At 40.4% G+C, this 21,715-nt stretch overlaps 1 protein-coding gene across 1 annotated transcript in view; it reads right to left on the minus strand.

Annotated features, from left to right (window-relative positions):
* The window catches only part of SGCG (sarcoglycan gamma), a gene marked incomplete at both ends in the record, with an annotated part of 68,416 nt that overhangs the window by 37,051 nt on the left and 9,650 nt on the right, over positions 1-21,715 (minus strand). The window contains 2 exons of the mRNA XM_080613167.1: positions 4,795-4,882; positions 8,075-8,176. Of these exons, the coding sequence (XP_080469293.1) occupies positions 4,795-4,882; positions 8,075-8,176 (190 nt within the window). The remainder of the gene's footprint in view (positions 1-4,794; positions 4,883-8,074; positions 8,177-21,715) is intronic.

The raw sequence follows: 21,715 nt of genomic DNA on the forward strand, positions 1-21,715 counted from the left end.
TTGATTATTGAAGAAAGTTCTAGATACTCAGTTCTGAAGGTCGATGAACAAGCTGTGATAATAACATCTGTATCTTATTCATGATTTTAAAGACAGAAGCTATTCTAACAAAAATAGTTACCATCTGTTCTGTAGACATCTTTGCCTTGCTTATAAGCATCTCTTCCTAAGGTTTTCTTAACTCCATCTGACTCTTCCACACCTTTCCATATCTGTGCTTTCCTTCAATTCCTTCCTTGCTGTCAGTTGGTCAACATCCTTTCTAAGTCCCATTTCTCTCAGAAATGTTCCCAAAGCAATCACATCTCTGTAATCCTTCAACTAAAAGTCCCATTTCCTTCGTTTTTTTTCTTTAAATTATTAATTTTTAAATAGAAATTATTTACTTGGTTTTAATATTAGTTTCTTTGGTCATATATGAGTTTTAAATGATTTAAAAGAGTAGCTCAAACAAAATGGGTATCTCTGTCAACCAGAAGGATACTGAAGTCAAAAATGAATAAAGCACAGAATTGTTTTTTTTCAATTTAGTCTTTTCCTGACAAGCAGTTAGTTAAATGCATTTGCATTGAGTGAGGCTTCAGAAAGAAGTGTAATTATGGAACACATTCCAAAACACAAGATCTGCAGCATGCTTTTTTAAGACCTACAATGTCCAGATAACTCCTGCAAGAGGTACATCATGCAGGTAAACCAAGGAGCGTGTAGAAATTTTAAAACTAGAGTGCTCATCGTGGAAGTTGCTTGCATTTAATGTCATTTGCATACATAGAATCATAGAATCATAGAATAGTTAGGGTTGGAAAGGACCTTAAGATCATCTAGTTCCAACCCCCCTGCCATGGGCAGGGACACCCCACACTAAACCATGGCACCCAAGGCCTCATCCAACCTGGCCTTGAACACCACCAAGGATGAAGCATTCACAACCTCCCTGGGCAACCCATTCCAGTGCCTCACCACCCTCTCAGTAAAGAATTTCTTCCTTATATCCAATCTAAACTTCCCCTGTTTAAGTTTCAACCCGTTACCCCTTGTCCTGTCACTACAGTCCCTGATGAATAGTCCCTGCCCAGTATCCTTGTAGGCCCCCTTCAGATACTGGAAGGCTGCTCTGAGGTCTCTACGCAGCCTTCTCTTCTCCAGGCTGTGATCCATAAGGAAAACATTTCTCATTCTTTCATAATATGCATCTGTTATCTTCATGTGAGGAATTTCATAGAACTCCTCAAGTAAAGATTTATTTCACATCTCTCTTGTGAATTACTTCAATGGAAGACTGGGTATTTAAATCACTCTTAGTAACTTATTAAAATATTTTAACAGATCATTTGAATCACAATCTTCTTTGAGTTAAAAGGCATTTTTGTTATGATCTTATGAGTAATACTATATTATATTGTCATCTTTGGAACAATCCAAAACTGATCTATACAGTTCCTTCACAATGGCACTTGCTCCTATTTGTAAGATGAATAGAGTATTAAGACATAATACCAGCATGCTGACGACTGTGGAAGGCATTAATTCTTTAGAAAAGGCTTGTGCATACAAATTTAATCAGCCACACACCTATTTTTCACACTTCTTATAAGGAAACATCATCTTACATGCATGCATTTTATGACTGTCTTAGACAATGGCTAAAAATATCAAGCTATTATAGATGGTCGTTCACTTCAACCTACTGCCACTTACCCCAGTCACCATTGTTTGGCCGTATCTTTAGGTATTAACAGAGTTCTTTATAGTATTAAGTTTTTACTGTTTTTTTCAACATTTTTCCATCAGTCTAAAATTAGTATGATTTCGTATTAGTAGTATTTCATGTTAGTATTTACAAAGGTACCAACTACACCAGACAGCAAATAAGACCAATTATTAATGAATTCATTAAATAGGATTGCCAGTCACAAAGAGATTATTTAAACATAAAACATTTAAAATAACATGCAAATGCACATTAGCACTTTCTTTTGATGTAGTTTTGATTTTCCCAGGCTCAAATAATTTTTTACCCTCTTACCTAAGTATTTCTTGTAAAGCAAGCCAGAGTGCTGTCAAAACTTTTCTACTTCAGTGTTGTATTTGAACTACTTTTGTACTCTGAACACATTTAAAAGATTTGAGATGCAGGTCTTCCAGTGTACAGATGCAGGTCTTCCAGTGTGCACTCTGCTGCTTCCTACTGGTTTACTCATATATACAGCCCCTCTGCACAGCTAGGCAACTTCTTGACTAGTCAGCGCTAAGTATTTGGCTTTTTCTTAGGAAAAGGTTTAAGATGCTTGAGATAAGAAGGTACAAAATACACTGAATTGCAAGTTACTGGGAATAGAGCCAGAAAAAACAGGTGATGAAAAGTGAAGAAACAGAATCACATTACCGATAGGGGAAATACTAAATATGGGTGGTACTTGCTGTAAATGAGTCATTACTTACAAGACAGCTCCCATTCAGCAGAACTTTCCCTGCTAAACAGCACAGTCCATATTCTACAACATGGGTATGTATTGACCCTTCTTCTTCTATCAAGTCTTCAGTTTACAAGTTTTCTTCAATTTAGATTGAATCTAGCCCTACAGAGCAGATATTTTTAACTTTATTTAAGGCAGCACATTCCATCTCACTTTCTGTACTGTTCTTAGTTAACGCTCTCAGAAGACAATTAAGAGGTGACTGGGACAGAGAAAAAAAGAAAAGATGGTCTGAGATTTGTTGTTGCTTTTGACAGGCAAGGTAAAGATCTATAGCCATTGCCTGGCACAACAGAACTAAAATTTCCTTCCTTTCATTAAAATATATCTTTTACACTGCTTCCAGCACAGAAGCTCTGTCAACAGGAAAGATACACTATTCATTAATATCTCAGACTGCTCATTTCTGGACCTCAGTTACATTATAGGCACCAAAGTCCAAACGAGCAAATCATCTGTATCACTTTTCAGTGCTGACCTTTTTTGCCCAACAAAGTTTTTTAATTGTTCATGCTGAAACATTGTGTGAGGAGCCATGTACCCTCCACCTGCCAAAAGTATGTCACGTTTCCATCTTAAATTATTAGTTGCCTTATTTCTGTAGGGACACAGTCCCCCAAGTGCATCATGAGTATATTAAATTATGGTGACAGAATTCAGTTCAGAAAAAATCAAAGCAGCTTTTTTCACTTTCATGGAAAAGCACCTGCTAATGATGGGGTCACTCATCTTACAAGTGTCTAAACTCAATACACAACCGAATATTCATGAACACCTGCATATCACACCTTTCCTATTAGCAGTTCTAGGTCATGCAGGCTGGACACAGCCTGTCAAACAATTCATTATGTCTTTGGGCTACTGTCGGACATGATTATATCTGCAAGTTTCTCAGACTTTGGCAGTGATCAGGTTGGGCAAATTAGTGTGGTGATCAATGATATGCTCTGTGGTCTGCCCTTCCAAAAGGATCTCCTGACAACTTCTCATTAGGCAGGATAGGCACATGACCGCAGTGCAGATACACGCCCGGTCCCATGATGGGAATCCACAAACAGTTCGGAGCAGACAGAATCAACAGCGTAAGTCACAAAAACTTCGGGTTTGGTCTTGTGGTCACTGTATAGTTAATTACTGCAAACTATTTAATAACTTTACTAATAATATGAAACTGTGTATTTCAACCCTTAATTATTATCAAAATGAGATACGAATGCTACTATCATGTTTTGATAAATGTTTATGGATGTTTTCTTATGAAGAATAATTCAGATCTTTATTATTAGCTTGAATTACAAGAGATTTAAAAAAAATTTGAAGGCCAAATTGTGATTAATTGAATAATTATGCACTTTTAAGGGAAATATCAGTCTCCTTTGTATGTTTTTTATTACACTTTTTATTTGAAGTTTGGTTTAAAACAGTGGAAGTTGCAGTATGTTCAGTGAATTGATATCTTAATTCTTCAAACAGGAACTGACACAGAACTTACAGTCTCATCAGCATGGAAAAGTTGCTCACCTGGGCCTCAGTCTGGTAAGCTACTTTAAGCACATTAGGTAGTCTTACAGTTAAATAATTAGGAATGTATGCTTTGCTGCATGAGACTCTTACAAGAAACAAGTTAATAAATTGTTACAATTTTGTCTGAAGTCAAATAAAGGTTGAAAAATATTAACAAAACTAAGAAAAATGTGTTGTATCTGACACATATTGTTGACACTCTTGCCTTAAAAATACAACTTAAAAAGTAATACCTGCTTATTCTTTCTGCCATGATCTATCCCCTACATCTGTCTAGATCTATTGATTGCCTCCAATAAACCAAAGTATCTTACTGCTACCAAATATAGTAAAATATGTATATTTCTGTGGATTGGCTTCCTTTAAAAAAAAAAAATTACTTATTTTTATTTTATTTTTTTTTAATTTTAGGATATCTGCTTAAATGTTTTTGTCTCTGGTATACTAGGAAACGAAGAAAGACATAAGGACCTCTCTAAGAAAAAATCATTTTCTGAGAAAATGATTTGCAGCTATCAATAGATTATTTACAAAAGAACAGGAGCAACTTCTGCAGTGGCCTTTCTTGAATAATTCTGCATTAAAGAAGTGTTTCAATTGTTTAGAATCAATGCTGAACTGAGCAACTGTAAACATACTGTCAATACTTATTGAGTGGCAGCTGGACTACTGATATATGGCCATAGCAGTAAAAAATGATCATGTTTACTGCTTTATATCCTCAAAGCTCCTTGCAAATATTCATTGAAATGCTTCCAAAACAGTGAACAAGGAAAAATCACTTGAGACTTACCCACATTTAATCTGCCTGTGACTTCCCCATTTGAATTGCGAGCATTAACAGTCACGTTGTGAGTAGACTGGAGAAGCAGTGATGAGTCCTGGAGTATGGAGGAGATAAAAACCATCCACAGTGTCATCAAATAATCTGGGCTGGTATTTTCAATAAACTTCAACTATATCAGGTTTAAAATAAGAAAAAAAACCTAGAGAATATGTCAGGTGAACAAAATCTGTGTTTCTGGATCAATGAACATGGTTGCTAGCATTTTATCTTTTCGAAAAAAATGCTTAAGCACTAGATTTGCTACATTTCAATACATAATTGAGAGTCTGTTTAAGTGAATTGTGAATATCCCACTCTGCAAATTTGCACTGTCATATTAATTGGTGAGAAACATGCGTGTGCATTCTGCTTCCTCCATGGTCCATGCAGCCTATATGCTGTCTTGATTTGTCACCTGGCACTGATTCTCCCAGCAAGGAAACATAGACAGCGTGACGGAGACAGTGGCAGGTTGACTAGCTCAAAGCTGACTTTAATAGATGACAGTACAAATAAGAGCATCAGTCTAAATTAAATCGTCTCCCTGTCCTCCACTCAGAAGGCTGACACAAGTGTATTAACAGACTGCACAGCATTACCTGCTTGTCCACATCTCTGCACCATGATTTGAGCCTAACTCTGTGCTGTATCTGGTGTTCCAGTATACTAAATCACATCTGAAGGTCACAAAGCAATGGCACTCATATTTGTCTTAACTTTCCTGCATCACAGCTGGGACATGTGCAGAGCAACTAGATCCTCAAGGCTATCCATGCTACTTGCAGAAGCCAGGGCATGCTTCCTGGTGTAACTGGTATCTTCATTCATTCCTAGCACACCTTATCACAATCGAGTCTAGCTATGGCAGGCAATTCAAAATTTCATCTCATTCTTAAGACTGCAACCAACATGGAATTACTTCACCAAAAGCAAAACACACCCTTGTGTTAACTCATGGCTTGATGTACAGGTGCTTTCATACTAAAGTATACTTTCTGTCTAAAGGACAGGAACCTTTCTCAGTTGCCAAAATATCAGGAACACGATATGAAGACAGCATTAGTAAGCTGCCGGCTTATGACACTGGAGATACCCATTCCTAGGTAAGTAAGTGATTTTCTAACTACTGAAATATTGTGTATATTGTATATATAGAGTATATATATTGTACATATATAGCTTCTAGTACTTCTTCTGGACTCAAGAGAGTTTCTGCAGCACTTTGAAAGGCACCTGAAAAGCACTCTCAAGTCATGTTTCCATCATAACTTAATGCTTAGAGTGTGATATAACCTGAGAATTTTGAACATATTTTATGTGAAGAATTTTACTACAAACACTTGTCTAATAAGTGATAGAAGCAATACACAGTTTGGAATCCAACTTATAATTTCTTTTCTTAAACAAAAGCCCAGTAACTCACAAGTAGGAAGATAGGCTCTCTCAAAAGGAGTCACTAAGTGAGGAAAACAAATTAATTCCATTTTTTAAATTATATCAAGAAAATGTGAAAGCACAGAATTGACACAAATTATGAAAAGTCTTAAGAAAAAACGTTAGCAGTGTGTTAGAATGAACATTAATGGTAACAACTTAGTATGAGGTGGAAAAGGAAAGTCGACAAAGATCAGCTAAATATATCACAACTAAGTACACATGCTAAATGACCCAAAAATCTGGGCATCTTTATTACACTTACTTAACTGTTGCTGGTCGATTTAAAAAATAGATTAGTAATTTTCAGTATTAAATGAGACCTGCAGCATCCACATGTATGTTGCTAATTAAAATCTAATAACATATTTATAAATGCTCATCTTTTATCATCCCATTAATACGTATTAGCTAATATAGTGGATGAAAGATTGGACTTGAGCTGGCAACGATCATTAGCAGGCCAAAGGCCAATCATATCTTGAGCTGCATCCAAAGGAGCGTAACCAGCAGGACAAGGCAGGTGATTCTTGTATCAGCTGCTGCCACACCTCTTTCTTACTATATAGTACTAAATGTATTAAGGCCTGGAATGAATACAAATGAGCTAAAAGAGCTTAACATTGCATAACATTTTTGGAGGGAAGAGGGAGTTCTTAAGTGTCACTTATGCTGGTCTTAAAAAGTTACATGCCTTAATGGATAAACAACCTCAAGGGAAATTCATATAAGCACAAAAATAGTTTTCCCACTGCCTATGAGATGGAAAAGAATACACATAAAATCAAAACTGAAATACAGGTTTAGTAATGCAATTTCACCTTCTAAGAGCTGCTACTGGAAATACTTGTGCCTTGATTGCAAGTTTGAAGTAATGAAAGAGCCATATCCGGCTTTTATTCTCATTGAATAGTACTTGAAAGGTCCCATTGGTTGATTGATTTATAAAACATGGCTCATTTTGTAAGAGTTTAGATTACAGACAATAGTTTTGGAAAAGATCCATTTATTTGGCCAGAAACAGATACTGTTCTACAAAAAACTCACTAGAATAAGTTTCAGAGTTCATCTGGATAATTAAAAACCAATTCATATTCTCTCTTCCTTCCTCTAAACCCAGTACTTCAATAAAAATCTTTTCTACCATACACATTCTCAGTACAATTTTAAAGTTAATCTGCTTCATTAATATTTTCTTTGACTAAATATGTTACTCGTTCTTTACCTCAATAACAACAGTTTTCTAGCTATGTAAAAAAGATTAGATCCTGAATATTTCCATTTAGTCTGGTAGGTTTTATATATGTAAAGATAAAATACATTTACTATCATTGTCCTAAATGTGACAAAACCTGAACTTGTTAGAGAAACTAATTTTTCCGATAGGATCCACTGATTTTAGAGATATTTAAACTATTCTGTAATGGGTAAATAAACAAAACAAGCAGCATCACAGGGAAGCCTGCACTAAAAAAATGTATCAGTAAAAATAATGAAAAACTTCCTCCACACTCTAAAAATGTTAGCATTACTTACATATAATGACTTAATTCCTTTTAGAGCTATTTCTTCTTGCATGCCTAAGAGAAAAATATTAATTCTTCCATAGCATCAGAACATTGAACTGACCATGCTTGTAAAGTATGCAAAAATACGTGTGCATACATGTATACACACACATACATGCACGCACACACATGTATTTATATTTCCATGACAGCTGCCTAGACTTTGCCTAAGTTCAACTGTTCATCAGTGCATTAATTTAGCATTATTGAAAGATTATCTGCTTAGTGGTAAGATTATCACTTACCACTCGAGAGTGGATTTCTTTGGCATAGAGAGGGAATAAGAATTCAGATTCCCCTTCCAGACGAAGACCTTCTTTCGTAACACGCAGGTGGCCCATTCCAGTCTGAGGAGAAGATGCAGGAATTATTAGCATTTTATTATTGACACTGTATTTATCTTTTTTTATTTACACAAACTGAAAATTTCCAGAGCTGCTTGCCTCCAGTATATTGATTTAGATAACCGTACTAATGCATTTAAAACTCTGAGAGTTCCTCATTTCTTTGAGGAGTGTTTTTCTTTAAGAAATTGCAGCTTTCAAGAAAAAGTTATTAAAATTGGGATTTTTTTTTTTGAGGAAAAAATACAATATTACGGTCATTAACTTCAAAAGAAGTGTGTTTGTATTGACTGAAATAGTCTTTGTACTTGCTTTCAAAAATGTCATGAACAATAAACTTTTACACAACTCACATAAGACACACCTTATGTTAGCATTTCAGGTTTATCAATAATGTACTTTACAAGTTTTACAAGGAACACAATACCTTGTAAATGTGAGCCTATTAAGGAGACAAAGAGAAATTTTTACTTGCTTCCGTTTTCAGTTATTACTTCTTTCTTTTTAATTCATTTTTCATTCCTTGGTTTCCCTACTCACCCCCCCCCCCCCCCCAATTCTAGTTCAAGGCTGTATCTTTCATGCTATCATCTTCCTTTCTATCACCTACTTGTCAGTTTTTGTACCTTCCTCATTCGTAGTTGTTCCCCCATGATTTTAATCCAGTTATGCTTTCCAGCCCATATCTTATTTCCTTCTTTTTACTTTCTTTCATCATTATTATAATAGAATTGATAATGTGAAAAATGAGCCAGGAATTACTTCATTAAGTACATCTGAGGACTTGCAAGCTTCAGCTGCCAACTATTTCACAGGTATTTAGCCAATTTGCACAGGATTCACCCCTCCCCCTGCCAGAAAAAATGAGAGAACACTTGGTGAAAACTTTGCAGCCTTACAGCTCGGTCATATGTGAAAATATTTCAAGTTAACTGCCTCAAACTATAAAAAAGAGGTGAGAGGGCTAAATAAAAAACAGTAAATCCCAGAAGTATTTCCACTGTAAATATTTTTTAAGGTTGCTTTTCACAAAGTAGAGAAGAAAATGCTGCTGATGACACATCAATAACCTATTCATCTAATGAATTAAGCCTACCACCAACAAAAGTTATAACTGAGACTGTTTTCAAATATGTGTTCTGACCAATGTCATTATATATTTTATATATATGTAATGATAAATAATATGTCTAACCAGGCTTCAATGAATAACTGGAGCACTGTAGCTGGTTGGTTTTTTTTAACAGATTTGAAGAGAGACAAAAGAGAAAAACAAGCTTTGCTTAAATTCCATAAGGTAAGAAATATTCGTGTCAGCAGTTTGCTCCACTGGAGAGTACAATGTGATTCCTCCTCAGCAAGGATTTATTTCAGGAAAGAAGCTTTTAGAATAGCTATTTATGGAATCTGTTACTCAGGGTCAAATATTTTACTGCTTTGAAATATATAAGGTACTAACTTTTCTCAGTGGAAAAAATTTCCAAATTCTAGCTTTTAAGGAGTATGTAGTATATACTGATACATCTCATGAGACAAAACTGAAATAATACCTATGATGAGCGCCCTATGGCTTTCATACCCACTATTCCTAGCCAGCATTGTGTGATTCAGAACTATGTTTTTCTAGAGAAGACTATGAACAGTTCTTTCTAACTTGTAACACAAAACAGAGGTCAACACCAGAAATAAACATAGGTTTTAAGACAAACAGTTTTGAAAAATATTATATGAAATATCAGGATATTCTAAAGAAATACCACTAACAAATGTCTCTAATTTACATAACTCAGTTTAGGGTGTCATTATTTGATCTGACCTTATGCCTTTTCCTGTTAGGTGAAAGTACATTATATTTAGTCATCAGGTTTAGCCACAGTTTGTGTATTTTTCTGGAATATAACGAACTAAATAGACAGTATATTATAGAGTAAGTATAAAAAAATAACATTGTCAAATCTTAAATGTATGAAGACAGAGGAAGAAGAAGCAATTAATTCTTGCTCTGAAGCAGACTGGGGAAAATTAACAGGCTCCTGGGTAGCAGTCTCTATCCTGCCTTCGGCTTTGAGAGGAAGAAATTTTCAGGGGAGACAAAACCCCTATAACTGATGTTGAAAAAGAAGATTATGTAATTGAATAAGCACACTCTTTCAAATGTATTCAGATTTTTCTGCAATGATTATTCTAAAAATGCTATATAAGTAAAAGAATGTAATGTCTTTGACATCAAGAATATGCTATTTGACAAAATGCAGCACTTATGCTTATCTGTAAGTTTTTGTTTTTCAATAAATCCAGTCATATCATTCAGGATTACTTTGTATAAGTATGTTCTGAATATGTCCTATTTTCTTCATCATATATTTCATATAATCATTGACACAAAACTCACACTGTCACATATTTGAATAAGAGTTTCCTTATCCATTCTCATTGATGACTAGGGAAGTGCAAAAATGTAAGGAAATTCAGACTTGGGCTACCTGCATATATGACTATCTGTCATGATTAAAAGATAAACTCTGTCAAGTGCATGAGAATCTACAAAAAATTGGATTTCATATAATGATCCACACTTCTATTACTTTTGTGATTATAAACAATTATTATTTCCTTAGTACTATGATATTTGAGCATCCCAAGATTGTAGAACTGAGTTATATAGTACAGTGAGACGGAGAAATTCTATTATCCCTCTTATAATTGGCAAATTGAAGTTAGAATATAGAAAAGAGGGATTTAGGATAAACAACCACCCTAATGCACTGAGATCCAATGATAAGTTCCATAAAAAACAAGAGTATAATAGTTACATATAATGTTCTTTCAACAATCACTCTGCTTCTTACATTACCATTTAGGAAAAGCCAATTATTATTTACTGAGTATTGTGACTTCCTCAGTTATGAAAAACCTTGATGCTTTCAGTTTCAAGGATTTGATTCTGTTCCTATTCAAATGATTGAAGAAAAATATTTCTCTTGACTTGAGGAAAGGGTCCAAATATCAGTTAGATGAGGATTTTGAAGCAGTTATACAATGAGGTATTGACTCAGGTGTAGAGACTGCTTCATTAAACATAGCAGATGTATGGCAAGTCTGGGTTCTTGTTACCCTTGTGCTGGTGACTGTCACTGCTTGAGTGTGCTGGCACTGAGCTATAAGACGTTGTGCACATAGCCATGAGACTCATATTTTCTAATTATTGAAAGCCCTCAGTGAGACAAGGACCGAGCTGTGCAGAAGAGGAGGATGAAATGCTTTCTCTGTAGACACTAAGCAGATTTTGCTATTGCTGCACAGAGCTGACTGGCTTAAAAACTGCTGGCAGCTGCCAAACCCTTATGCACCAAAGATGCAATTTAGTATTAGTGTTCACAAAGGTGTGACCAGTTTTCATTTCAGAACTGCTAGGCATATTCTAATTGGAGTAACAGGATATCTTCAACCACAGTAGAAGCATTTTTCATCATTTGAAAATGCTACCAAAGAGTTAAGTGCTTGCGGAAACAGAGACATGGCCTTCTACAGAATTTCAGGGTCTGAGTGGGTTCAAGCCTCATAAAAGCTCAAAAGGCTCTTTGATTCAGAAATCATGGTCTAAAGGATATTTGACAGTTATTCAGTGAATTGCCTACACAGGGACACTCCAAACCATCTGCAGTGAGTAGCCACCTCTACTAATAGCTTAGGTAAGACTCACTGTGCTATTGATCATCTGGAAGGGGGTACCATCTTGGATGGGTTATTATCCTCTTAGACTCTAAACACAACAAATGTAAAATATTTTTCCTCTGAAATAAGTGGATGCAGTCCCATTCTTCACAAAGCCAGCAGACAAGTGCAATATGCCCACAAACTACCTAAAGGCCCTGAAATTTATTGCAGAGGACTACAGGAGGTTTGAGTCTTTCATCAGGACCAAAAAGTTCCAAAAGTCATACTGATGGTTCTGGTAGTATGGCCACCTTCTTCTGGCTATGAATATCTGTGTTGAGGAAAATGGAGAAATGGCTGGATAAAGCAAGTTCGACAGCACTGGTTTGGCTAGCTCTAAGGGCATATCTTGTTACAACAGGATGCAAAAACTTTCACTCTTTCACCTGTTGTTATTGTGAGACCTGCTGCTCTGGCTCATGACCAACAAAGCCACGTAGAAAGTGATGCACATTGCACATTGCTGTGGGACTCTAGGAGTGCAAACAAGCAGATGTAGATCTAGCACTCTTGCACTCCCAGTGACTCGCTCCCAGGTAGCTAGCTGAGCCTCACGCTGTCTATGGCTTACAGAGCCAATATAATATATATCTCCCAAGCCAATATAACAAAGGTCTTTTGCTGTACGCATGCCCTAGAACTGAGGATGAAGAAAATTCATTCAGTTTACAATGAGTATTTCTAGTCACCTGCATTTCATCAATAGCTGTAACTTGCATTTCCCTACCAACACAGAAACTGATACACATGGGGCAGTCACTATACTGGGTAGATCATTCTTTGTATTGTATTGGATTGTATCGTATCAGATTGTATTATATCATCACTGTTTCTGTGCCTTCTCAGCGTTAGACTCAATTGAAGTCTTCAGACTCCTCTAGAAAATAGAAATTAAACTTCTGGTCACGTATCAGCCAATAGCTGCACATGAAGATGTCTATTTTCCTATTCTGAAGAGAGATCAAATACTGGAAAGACAGGCATACCCATATATTAGCTTGGTTACAACAAGGAATTCTCTAAGTTGATTCAAATATTAGCTTTAACGCACACACACACACACAATTCAGAACAAGTGGCTCCTTTCTGAGGAGTTAAAAGCATGTTTGATTGTAACAGCTGCATCCTGAATATTCAGATTTTCCAATACTAAAAGTCCACACATGCTGTAGCTGCTGATCAGAACTGATAAGGATATTAACTTCAGAGTAGAAAAGATGCAGTATTTCCATTCAGGTAACATCTTTTCTTACTTATCAGATATTTACATCCTACTCCTAGGCTAGCCCAGGGAAAAAGACCTTGGCAAGTTCAGTGCAAGACATCACTTCTTGTGCCCCAAAGCTAGTTCAATTAATGGCTTTATAGATCCAGCTTTCACTGCAGTACTTCTTACAGCAATTACTATTTAGAGAACTTGCTTTGCAAACAAGAGTGTACTGTTTCATTGAGATAATAGGACTGTGGGTAGAGATTGTTAAAGAGCAATCAGCAAAACAGGATTGGTAATGAATCTGATGAAACTCTGTTTGACTTACAATATCTATTTTGGAGCTAAGTGCGTGCTTGGTATAATAACATTACTGATGCCTCATCTCATTTTCTGTTGCAAGGACTCTTATTTCTTGGGCTCAGAGAGAAGATTATTTGACTTCTTAGGTGACAGTGGAGTCTTTTCTATCAAAGACATCGGTCAAATCAGAGCCCTTAGCAGGTAATATTCCATGATCTAGAAATGTAGATGGTAACTTCGAACTCAACAGTTTTGTAAGGAAATGGCTATGAAAGATGCAAATTTATCATAGCATTGACATTGGCTTAGTTTTGATAAAAAAACTGTGCCATAAAATAGTGTTAATATTTCAGATGCATACTTTCAAGCTATATTCAGGTCCTCTTTGTTCTAATATACAGAATAACAGAATTCCATAAGTAAAAAAAGATACTAATGACAACAGGTATTACTCAAGAGGAAAAAATAACAGATTCACTTCCAACTTCATTTCCTTGTTCAGCTGGATAATACTCAGCTAATAAAAATGCATTACATCTGGCATTACATCTCCTGTGTTAGAAAAATAGACTATTAGAAAAATAGACTGCTACATATGTTTATTCAGGAATTGAGGTTTTGTACATTGGCTAATTCCTTTTATTATATTAACATTTGTAATTATGCAACTTAGCTAAAGACATGGAATTAAACCTTTTCCATTGATTTGTCTTTTTGACAAATCAAAATTATTTTCTTCAGAAAAATAATGCATGATGTTTATTTCTTGAATTCCTCTGAGGAGTATCTTTACCAATGACCTGCACAAGCAGATCGATTGCACCCTCAGCAAGTCTGCAGACAACACAAAGTTGGGTGAGTGTGTTGATCTGCTGGAGGGTAAGAAGGCTCTGCAGAGGGATCTGGACTGGCTGGATTGATGGGCCAAGTCCAGCTGTATGAAGTTCAACAAGGCTCAGTGCTGGAACCTTCACTTGGGTCACAACAACCGCACACAACGCTACAAGCTTGGGGCAGAGTAGCTGGAAAGCTGCTTGGCAGAAAAGGATCTAGGGGTGCTGATGATTGCTGAAGATGAGCCTGCTTGTGCCCAGGCAGCCAAGAAGACCAACAGCATCCTGGTCTGTATCAGAAACAGCATGGCCAGCATGGCCAGGTGTCGTGGTTTAAGCCCAAGCTGTAAATCAGAACCACGCAGTCTACTGACCCCTCCCCCACCTTTCTTCCCTCTGCTTCTGGAGGGACGGGGAGGAGAATCAAAAGAATGCAGCTCCCACGGGTTGAGATAAGAACAGTTTAATAACTAAGGTATAACACAAATCACCACTGCCGCCACCAACAATAACAACGACAAGAGAAATAACAAGGGCAGAGAATACGATACCGCCCGCCGGAAAAGACAGCCCGACCGAAAAAGGGACGTGCCCTTCCGGGTAGCTCCCAGTTACATCCCCTGGCATGACGTGCTGTGGTATGGAATACCTCTTTGGCTAGTTTGGGTCAGGCGTCCTGTCCCTGCTTCCTCCCGGCCCCTCCTCCTCCCTGGCAGAGCATGAGACTCACAAAGTCCTTGGTCAGTCTAAACATCAGTGTTATCAGTTTTTTGTTCCCAGGCCAAAAGTCAAAAACACAGTGCTGCAGCAGCTACTAAGAAGGAGAAAAAAACTGACTGCCACTGCTGAACCCAGGACAGTATCCACCCCTTGTTCCATACCATTCACGTCATGCTCAGATCCCACATTTTCCATATACCCTCACTCTCATCTCAGTGCACTGTTAGCTTAGTGCACGGACCAATTCCTATAAAGCTACTGAGTCCATTCGGTTCATGATGTTGGGCTCCATCTCTTGAAACAGTCTTTCAGGGCAGAAGAAGCTGTGTGCAGTGTTGGATCGTTGTCTGCTGATGCTGATCATTCCTTTACTGTAGAACTCGTCCGGTTCTATCAAAGTTCATTCTCTGTTGGGATGATGGTCGGAGGGAAGTCAGAGCCAGTCGCTGGTGCCCTGCAGACTTCTAGTTGATGGCTATAGCAGGCAACAGCGTACAATTGAGTTCATTGTCTGTTTTCCCCTAAAATCAAATCCCCTTGAGGTACGCATCGGACTTCCCCATCTTCCCGCATTACCCACCAAGTATATCCAGGTCCCTGAGCAAAAGCAATCCCACGAGTGGGTTTGCCTTTACCTGAAGCAGGAATAACCCAGACTGTCTTCCCCAGCAAATTCTTCATGTGCACCACAGGAACTTTGTCCCCCTCTATAATATGTAAAAGTTCTGACTGTGCTGGGCCAGCCCTGTTGGCAGATCCTCTGGTGTTGACCAACCAGGTGGCCTTTGGTAAGTGTGTATCCCAATGCTTGAAAGTTCCCCCACCCATTGCTCTCAGTGTAGTTTTTAACAGCCCATTATACCTTTCGATTTTCCCAGAGGCTGGTGCATGGTAGGGGATGTGATATACCCACTCAATCCCATGCTCTTTGGCCCAAGTGTCTATAAGGTTATTCCGGAAATGAGTCCCATTGTCTGATTCAATTCTTTCTGGGGTGCCATGTCGCCACAAAATCTGGTTCTCAAGGCCCAGGATAGTGTTCCGGGCAGTGGCATGGGGCACAGCGTATGTTTCCAGCCATCCGGTGGTTGCTTCCACCATGGTAAGCACATGGCGCTTGCCTTGGCGGGTTGGTGGGAGTGTGATATAATCAATCTGCCAGGCCTCCCCATATTTATACTTCAGCCATCGTCCTCCATACCAAAGAGGCTTTAACCGTTTGGCTTGTTTAATTGCAGCACATGTTTCACACTCATGAATAACCCGAGCAATAATGTCCATTGTTAAGTCCACCCCTCGATCACGGGCCCATCTGTATGTTGCATCTCTGCCCTGATGACCTGAAGTGTCATGGGCCCACCGGGCCAAAAATAATTCACCTTTATGTTGCCAATCTAAGTCCATCTGAGCCACTTCAATCTTAGCAGCTTTGTCCACTTGTTGGTTGTTCTGGTGTTCCTCAGTGGCCCGACTCTTGGGTACATGGGCGTCTACATGGCGTACCTTCACCACCAGGTTCTGCACCCGGGCAGCGATATCTTGCCACAGTGCAGCAGCCCAGATGGGTTTACCTCTGCGTTGCCAGTTGCTCTGCTTCCATTGCTGCAACCACCCCCACAGGGCATTTGCCACAATCCATGAGTCAGCATGGAGATAAAGTACTGGCCACTTTTCTCGTTCAGCAATGTCCAGGGCCAGCTGGATGGCTTTCACCTCGGCAAACTGACTCGATTCACCCTCTCCTGCAGCAGTTTCTGCAACTTGTCGTTGAGGACTCCATACAGCTGCCTTCCATCTCCGATGTTTTCCCACAATACGGCAGGACCCATCAGTAAACAAGGCATATTGCTTTTCACTTTCTGATAGTTTATTATATGGTGGGGCCTCTTCAGCACGCATCACCTCCTCCTCTGGTGACATTCCAAAATCTTTGCCCTCTGGCCAGTCCATGATGACTTCTAGAATGCCTGGACGACTGGGATTTCCTATTCGAGCTCGTTGTGTAATTAGTGCAGCCCATTTACTCCATGTCGCATCGGTTGCATGATGTGTAGATGAGACCCTGCCTTTGAACATCCAGCCCAGCACGGGCAACCGGGGTGCCAGGAGGAGCTGTGCTTCAGTGCCAATCACCTCCGAAGCAGCTCGAACCCCTTCATAGGCTGCCAGTATCTCTTTCTCAGTTGGGGTATAGCTGCCCTCAGATCCTTTGTATCCCCGACTCCAAAAGCCGAGGGGTCGACCTCAAGTCTCCCCTGGAGCTTTCTGCCAGAGGCTCCAGGTAGGACCATTCTCCCCGGCTCCAGTGTACAGTACATTTTTTACATCTGGCCCATTCCGGACTGGTCCAAGGGCTACTGCATGAACTATCTCACGTTTAATTTGCTCAAAGGCTTGTTGTTGCTCAGGGCCCCATTTAAAATGATTCTTCTTCCGGGTTACATGATAGAGAGAGCTTACAATCGAACTGTAATTTGGGATGTGCATTCTCCAGAACCCCACAGCACCCAAGAAAGCTTGTGTTTCTTTCTTATTAGTTGGTGGAGACATTGCTATTATTTTGTTGATCACATCTGTGGGGATCTGGCGACGACCATCTTGCCATTTTGTTCCCAAAAATTGAATCTCCTGTGCAGGTCCCTTGACCTTACTCCGTTTTATGGCAAAACCAGCTTTCAGCAGGATTTGGATTATTTTCCTCCCTTTCTCAAAGACTTCTTCCGCTGTATCACCCCACACAATAATGTCATCAATGTACTGCAGGTGTTCTGGAGCTTGCCCCTGTTCCAGTGCATTCTGGATCAGTCCATGGCAGATGGTAGGGCTGTGTTTCCACCCCTGGGGCAGTCGGTTCCAAGTGTACTGGACGCCCCTCCAAGTAAAAGCAAACTGTGGCCTGCACTCTGCTGCCAAAGGAATTGAGAAGAATGCATTGGCAATATCAATCGTGGCATACCACTTGGCTGCCTTTGACTCCAGTTCATACTGAAGTTCTAGCATGTCCGGTACGGCAGCACTCAATGGTGGTGTGACTTCATTCAGGCCACGATAGTCTACTGTTAGTCTCCACTCTCCATTAGACTTCCGCACTGGCCATATGGGGCTATTAAAGGGTGAGCGGGTCCTGCTGATCACTCCCTGACTCTCCAGACTACGGATCAGTTTATGGATGGGAATCAGGGAGTCTCGGTTGGTGCGATACTGCCGCCGGTGCACTGTTGTGGTTGCGATTGGCACTTGTTGTTCTTCGACCTTCAGCAACCCCACAACAGAGGGATCCTCTGAGAGACCAGGCAAGGTGGACAGCTGTTCATTTTCCTCAGTCTCCAAAGCAGCAATACCAAAAGCCCATCGGTACCCTTTTGGGTCTTTGAAGTACCCTCTCCTGAGGTAATCTATGCCAAGGATGCATGGAGCCTCTGGACCAGTCACAATGGGGTGCTTTTGCCATTTCCTTCCAGTCAGGCTGATCTCAGCCTCCAGTACAGTTAACTCTTGGGATCCTCCTGTCACTCCAGAGATATAGATGGGTTCCACCCCTTGACAGCTTGACGGCATCAGGGTACACTGTGCACCGGTATCTACGAGAGCTTTATACTTCTGCGGGACTGATGTGCCAGGCCATCTGATCCACACAGTCCAGTAAATCCGATTGTCCCCTACCTCCACCTGGCTGGAGGCAGGGTCCCTCTAACAGTCATCACAACGTTGGACACCTAAGTTGTGTTGAAAGGGATTATTCTTCGTTATCACAGGAGCTGGAGTAAAATCAGCTCTTCCGCTCCATCTGCGAACCTGCTCACCAGAGACTGAAGCCGCAGCTCTCATGGGATGATTAGTCTTGACCGTTGTTCCTATTTTCAATTCATGCACCCGTTCCTCCAAAGCTGAAGTAGGTTTTCCATCCCACTTCGTCATGTCTTCTCCATGATCCCGCAGGTAAAACCATAGGGTGGCCCGTGGTGTTCGCCTTCTATATCTTCTGTCTTGAACAATAGGACGTCTTTTGTTAACAGCTGAGACGTATGTTGGTACACGTGAGGAGCTGGATAAATCAGATAGATCGTCCCTCAATTGTTTGACATCCTGGGACAGTTTTTCCACAGCTGAGATGATGGAAGGGGTGAGATTGTCTTCGAACTCTCGGAGTTTGTGAATCATTTCATCCACTGTTGGTGTTACTATGTCACCCCAGATTACTGTTGCCAATGAATGGGCATATGATGACGGTGCATTCCGTGTAAGTTTTCGCCACATGGGTCGTGTACATTCGACTTCATCTGGGTCTATGGGTATATCTCCGTTATTCGGTTTGGTGTGATAGATCATCTCTACGATGGCTGATTCCCTCAGAGACTGGAGGCCTTTGTCTAAAGTAGTCCACTTGGCCGAACGACTCGTAACATCATCCTTGTATGGAAACCTTTCTTTCACAGCTGCCAAGAGCCGCCTCCAAAGACTGAGGGACTTTTTCTCTCTTGCAATTGCTTTGTCAATTCCCCCTTCTCTAGCAAGTGATCCCAGCTGCTTGGCTTCCATACCTCCTAGTTCGTGACCATCGGCCCCATTGTCCCAGCATCGTAGCAACCAGGTGATGATGTGCTCCCCTGGTTGACGGGTAAAATCTTTTCGCATATTCCGTAGCTCGATTGAAGTCCGAGGTCGAGAAGTCACCTCTTCTTCTTCTTCTTCATCATGGGATGATGACTCCTGATCAGATGGTGGCCCGGGTGGTGAATACATTGTTTCTTCATCTTGCTTCACCCTTCTTGCCTCTTTTTTGCTTTTTCTCTTGCTTATGGGGGCAATCGATATTGGTACGAATTGGTCCTCTGGTTTAGCTGCAGTCATTATCACTGTGCTTTGAGTAGCAACTGTACTTGTAGCTGGGGGTGGTGTAGCTGCTGTGGTTGGGGCTGGGGTAGCTTCGCTGTCTGTTGCAGTTGAAGTTTGAGTAGTGGCTGTACTTGTCGCTGGGGTAGCTGCACTGTCTGTTGCAGTCGAAGTTTGAGTAGTGGCTGTACTTGTCACTAGGGGTGGTGTAGCTGCTGTGCTCGGAGCTGGAGTAGCTGCGCTGTCTGTTGCTTCGTCCTCAGATCCAGGGACATTTCTTTCCTTTTGAAGGTGCTGGATAGTGTTGAACAAGGCCCGGTAAGCATAGGCCAAGCCCCAGCACGTTGACATGATTTGTCCCTCTCTGGTATGACCAGGATGACAGCACACCTCATTTAAGTGTTTTACTAATTCTTCTGGATTTTGCACTTGTTCAGTGGTGAAGTTCCAAAACACTGGAGGGGCCCACTGACCTAGATACTTGCCCATACTATCCCACACACCCTGCCACTCATGGCTGTCCAGCCTCGGGGAAAATCTCTCGGTCCCCCTATTTTGTCGTCTAATCCCAGACAAGGCCCAAACCCGACTCTGCTTAACTCTTGAGATCAGACGTAATGGTTGTGGACAAAACACACTCTGTATGCGAGCCAACATGGTGACCCCCATCACAATCAGCAAACAGGTCTCAACAATATCAAAAGGCCACTCAAAAACTTCAAAACTCTCAAACGATGCTGTAAACGGTCTGGAAGGGGCACTGGGAGGGTAAAAGAATGTCTCCTTCATAGGTTGACCACCCAGGAAGGAGAAAAAAGATGTATAGTTGCTAAGCATTTGTATTACATACCTTCCAAAGTATAAAGGTGGTGACCACACTGGGAACATAAGCCAGACCAGTTTCATGATCAATTTTTCTATTGTATTACAAGTCATTACCATAAAATACAATGAGACAATAACCTTAGCCCAAGCCCCACACTTGAAAAACACTAACACAGCAAATACCGGCTCTAAGTAACCTACGGCATATTGAGACTGTGAGATCAAAAACAACAACTTTGAGAGCCAATAAATCAGCATTGTGACAAGTGACTATCAATCCAAAACACTGAATGCTTATCACAAATACGATTAGACACACTCCGGTCAGATCTGTCGTTATCTCAACCCTTCGAGCCCCACGTTGGGCGCCAAAATAGAACTGTTGTGGTTTAAGCCCAAGCTGTAAATCAGAACCACGCAGTCTACTGACCCCCCCCCACACACACCTTTCTTCCCTCTGCTTCTGGAGGGACGGGGAGGAGAATCAAAAGAATGCAGCTCCCACGGGTTGAGATAAGAACAGTTTAATAACTAAGGCATAACACAAATCACCACTGCCGCCACCAACAATAACAACGACAAGAGAAATAACAAGGGAAGAGAATACGATACCGCCCGCCGGAAAAGACAGCCCGACCGAAAAAGGGACGTGCCCTTCCGGGTAGCTCCCAGTTACATCCCCTGGCATGACGTGCTGTGGTATGGAACACCTCCTTGGCCAGTCTGGGTCAGGTGTCCTGTCCCCGCTTCCTCCCGGCGCCTCCTCCTCCCTGGCAGAGCATGAGACTCACAAAGTCCTTGGTCAATCTAAACATCAGTGTTATCAGTTTTTTGTTTCCAGGCCAAAAGTCAAAAACACAGTGCTGCAACAGCTACTAAGAAGGAGAAAAAAACTGACTGCCACTGCTGAACCCAGGACACCAGGGCAGCGATCATACCCCCGTACTCGTCACTGGTGGGGCTGCACCTTGAATCATGTGTTCAGTTCTGGGCCCCTCACTACAAGAGAGACATTGAGGTGCTGGGGTGTGTCCAAAGAAAAGCAACAAAGCTGGTGAAGGGAAGGAACAAGTCTTAAGAGGAAAGGCTGAGGGAACCAGG

The sequence above is a fragment of the Psittacula echo genome (genome assembly GCF_963264785.1).
Source record: "Psittacula echo genome assembly, chromosome: 3".
Classification (NCBI taxonomy): Eukaryota; Metazoa; Chordata; class Aves; order Psittaciformes; family Psittacidae; genus Psittacula; species Psittacula echo.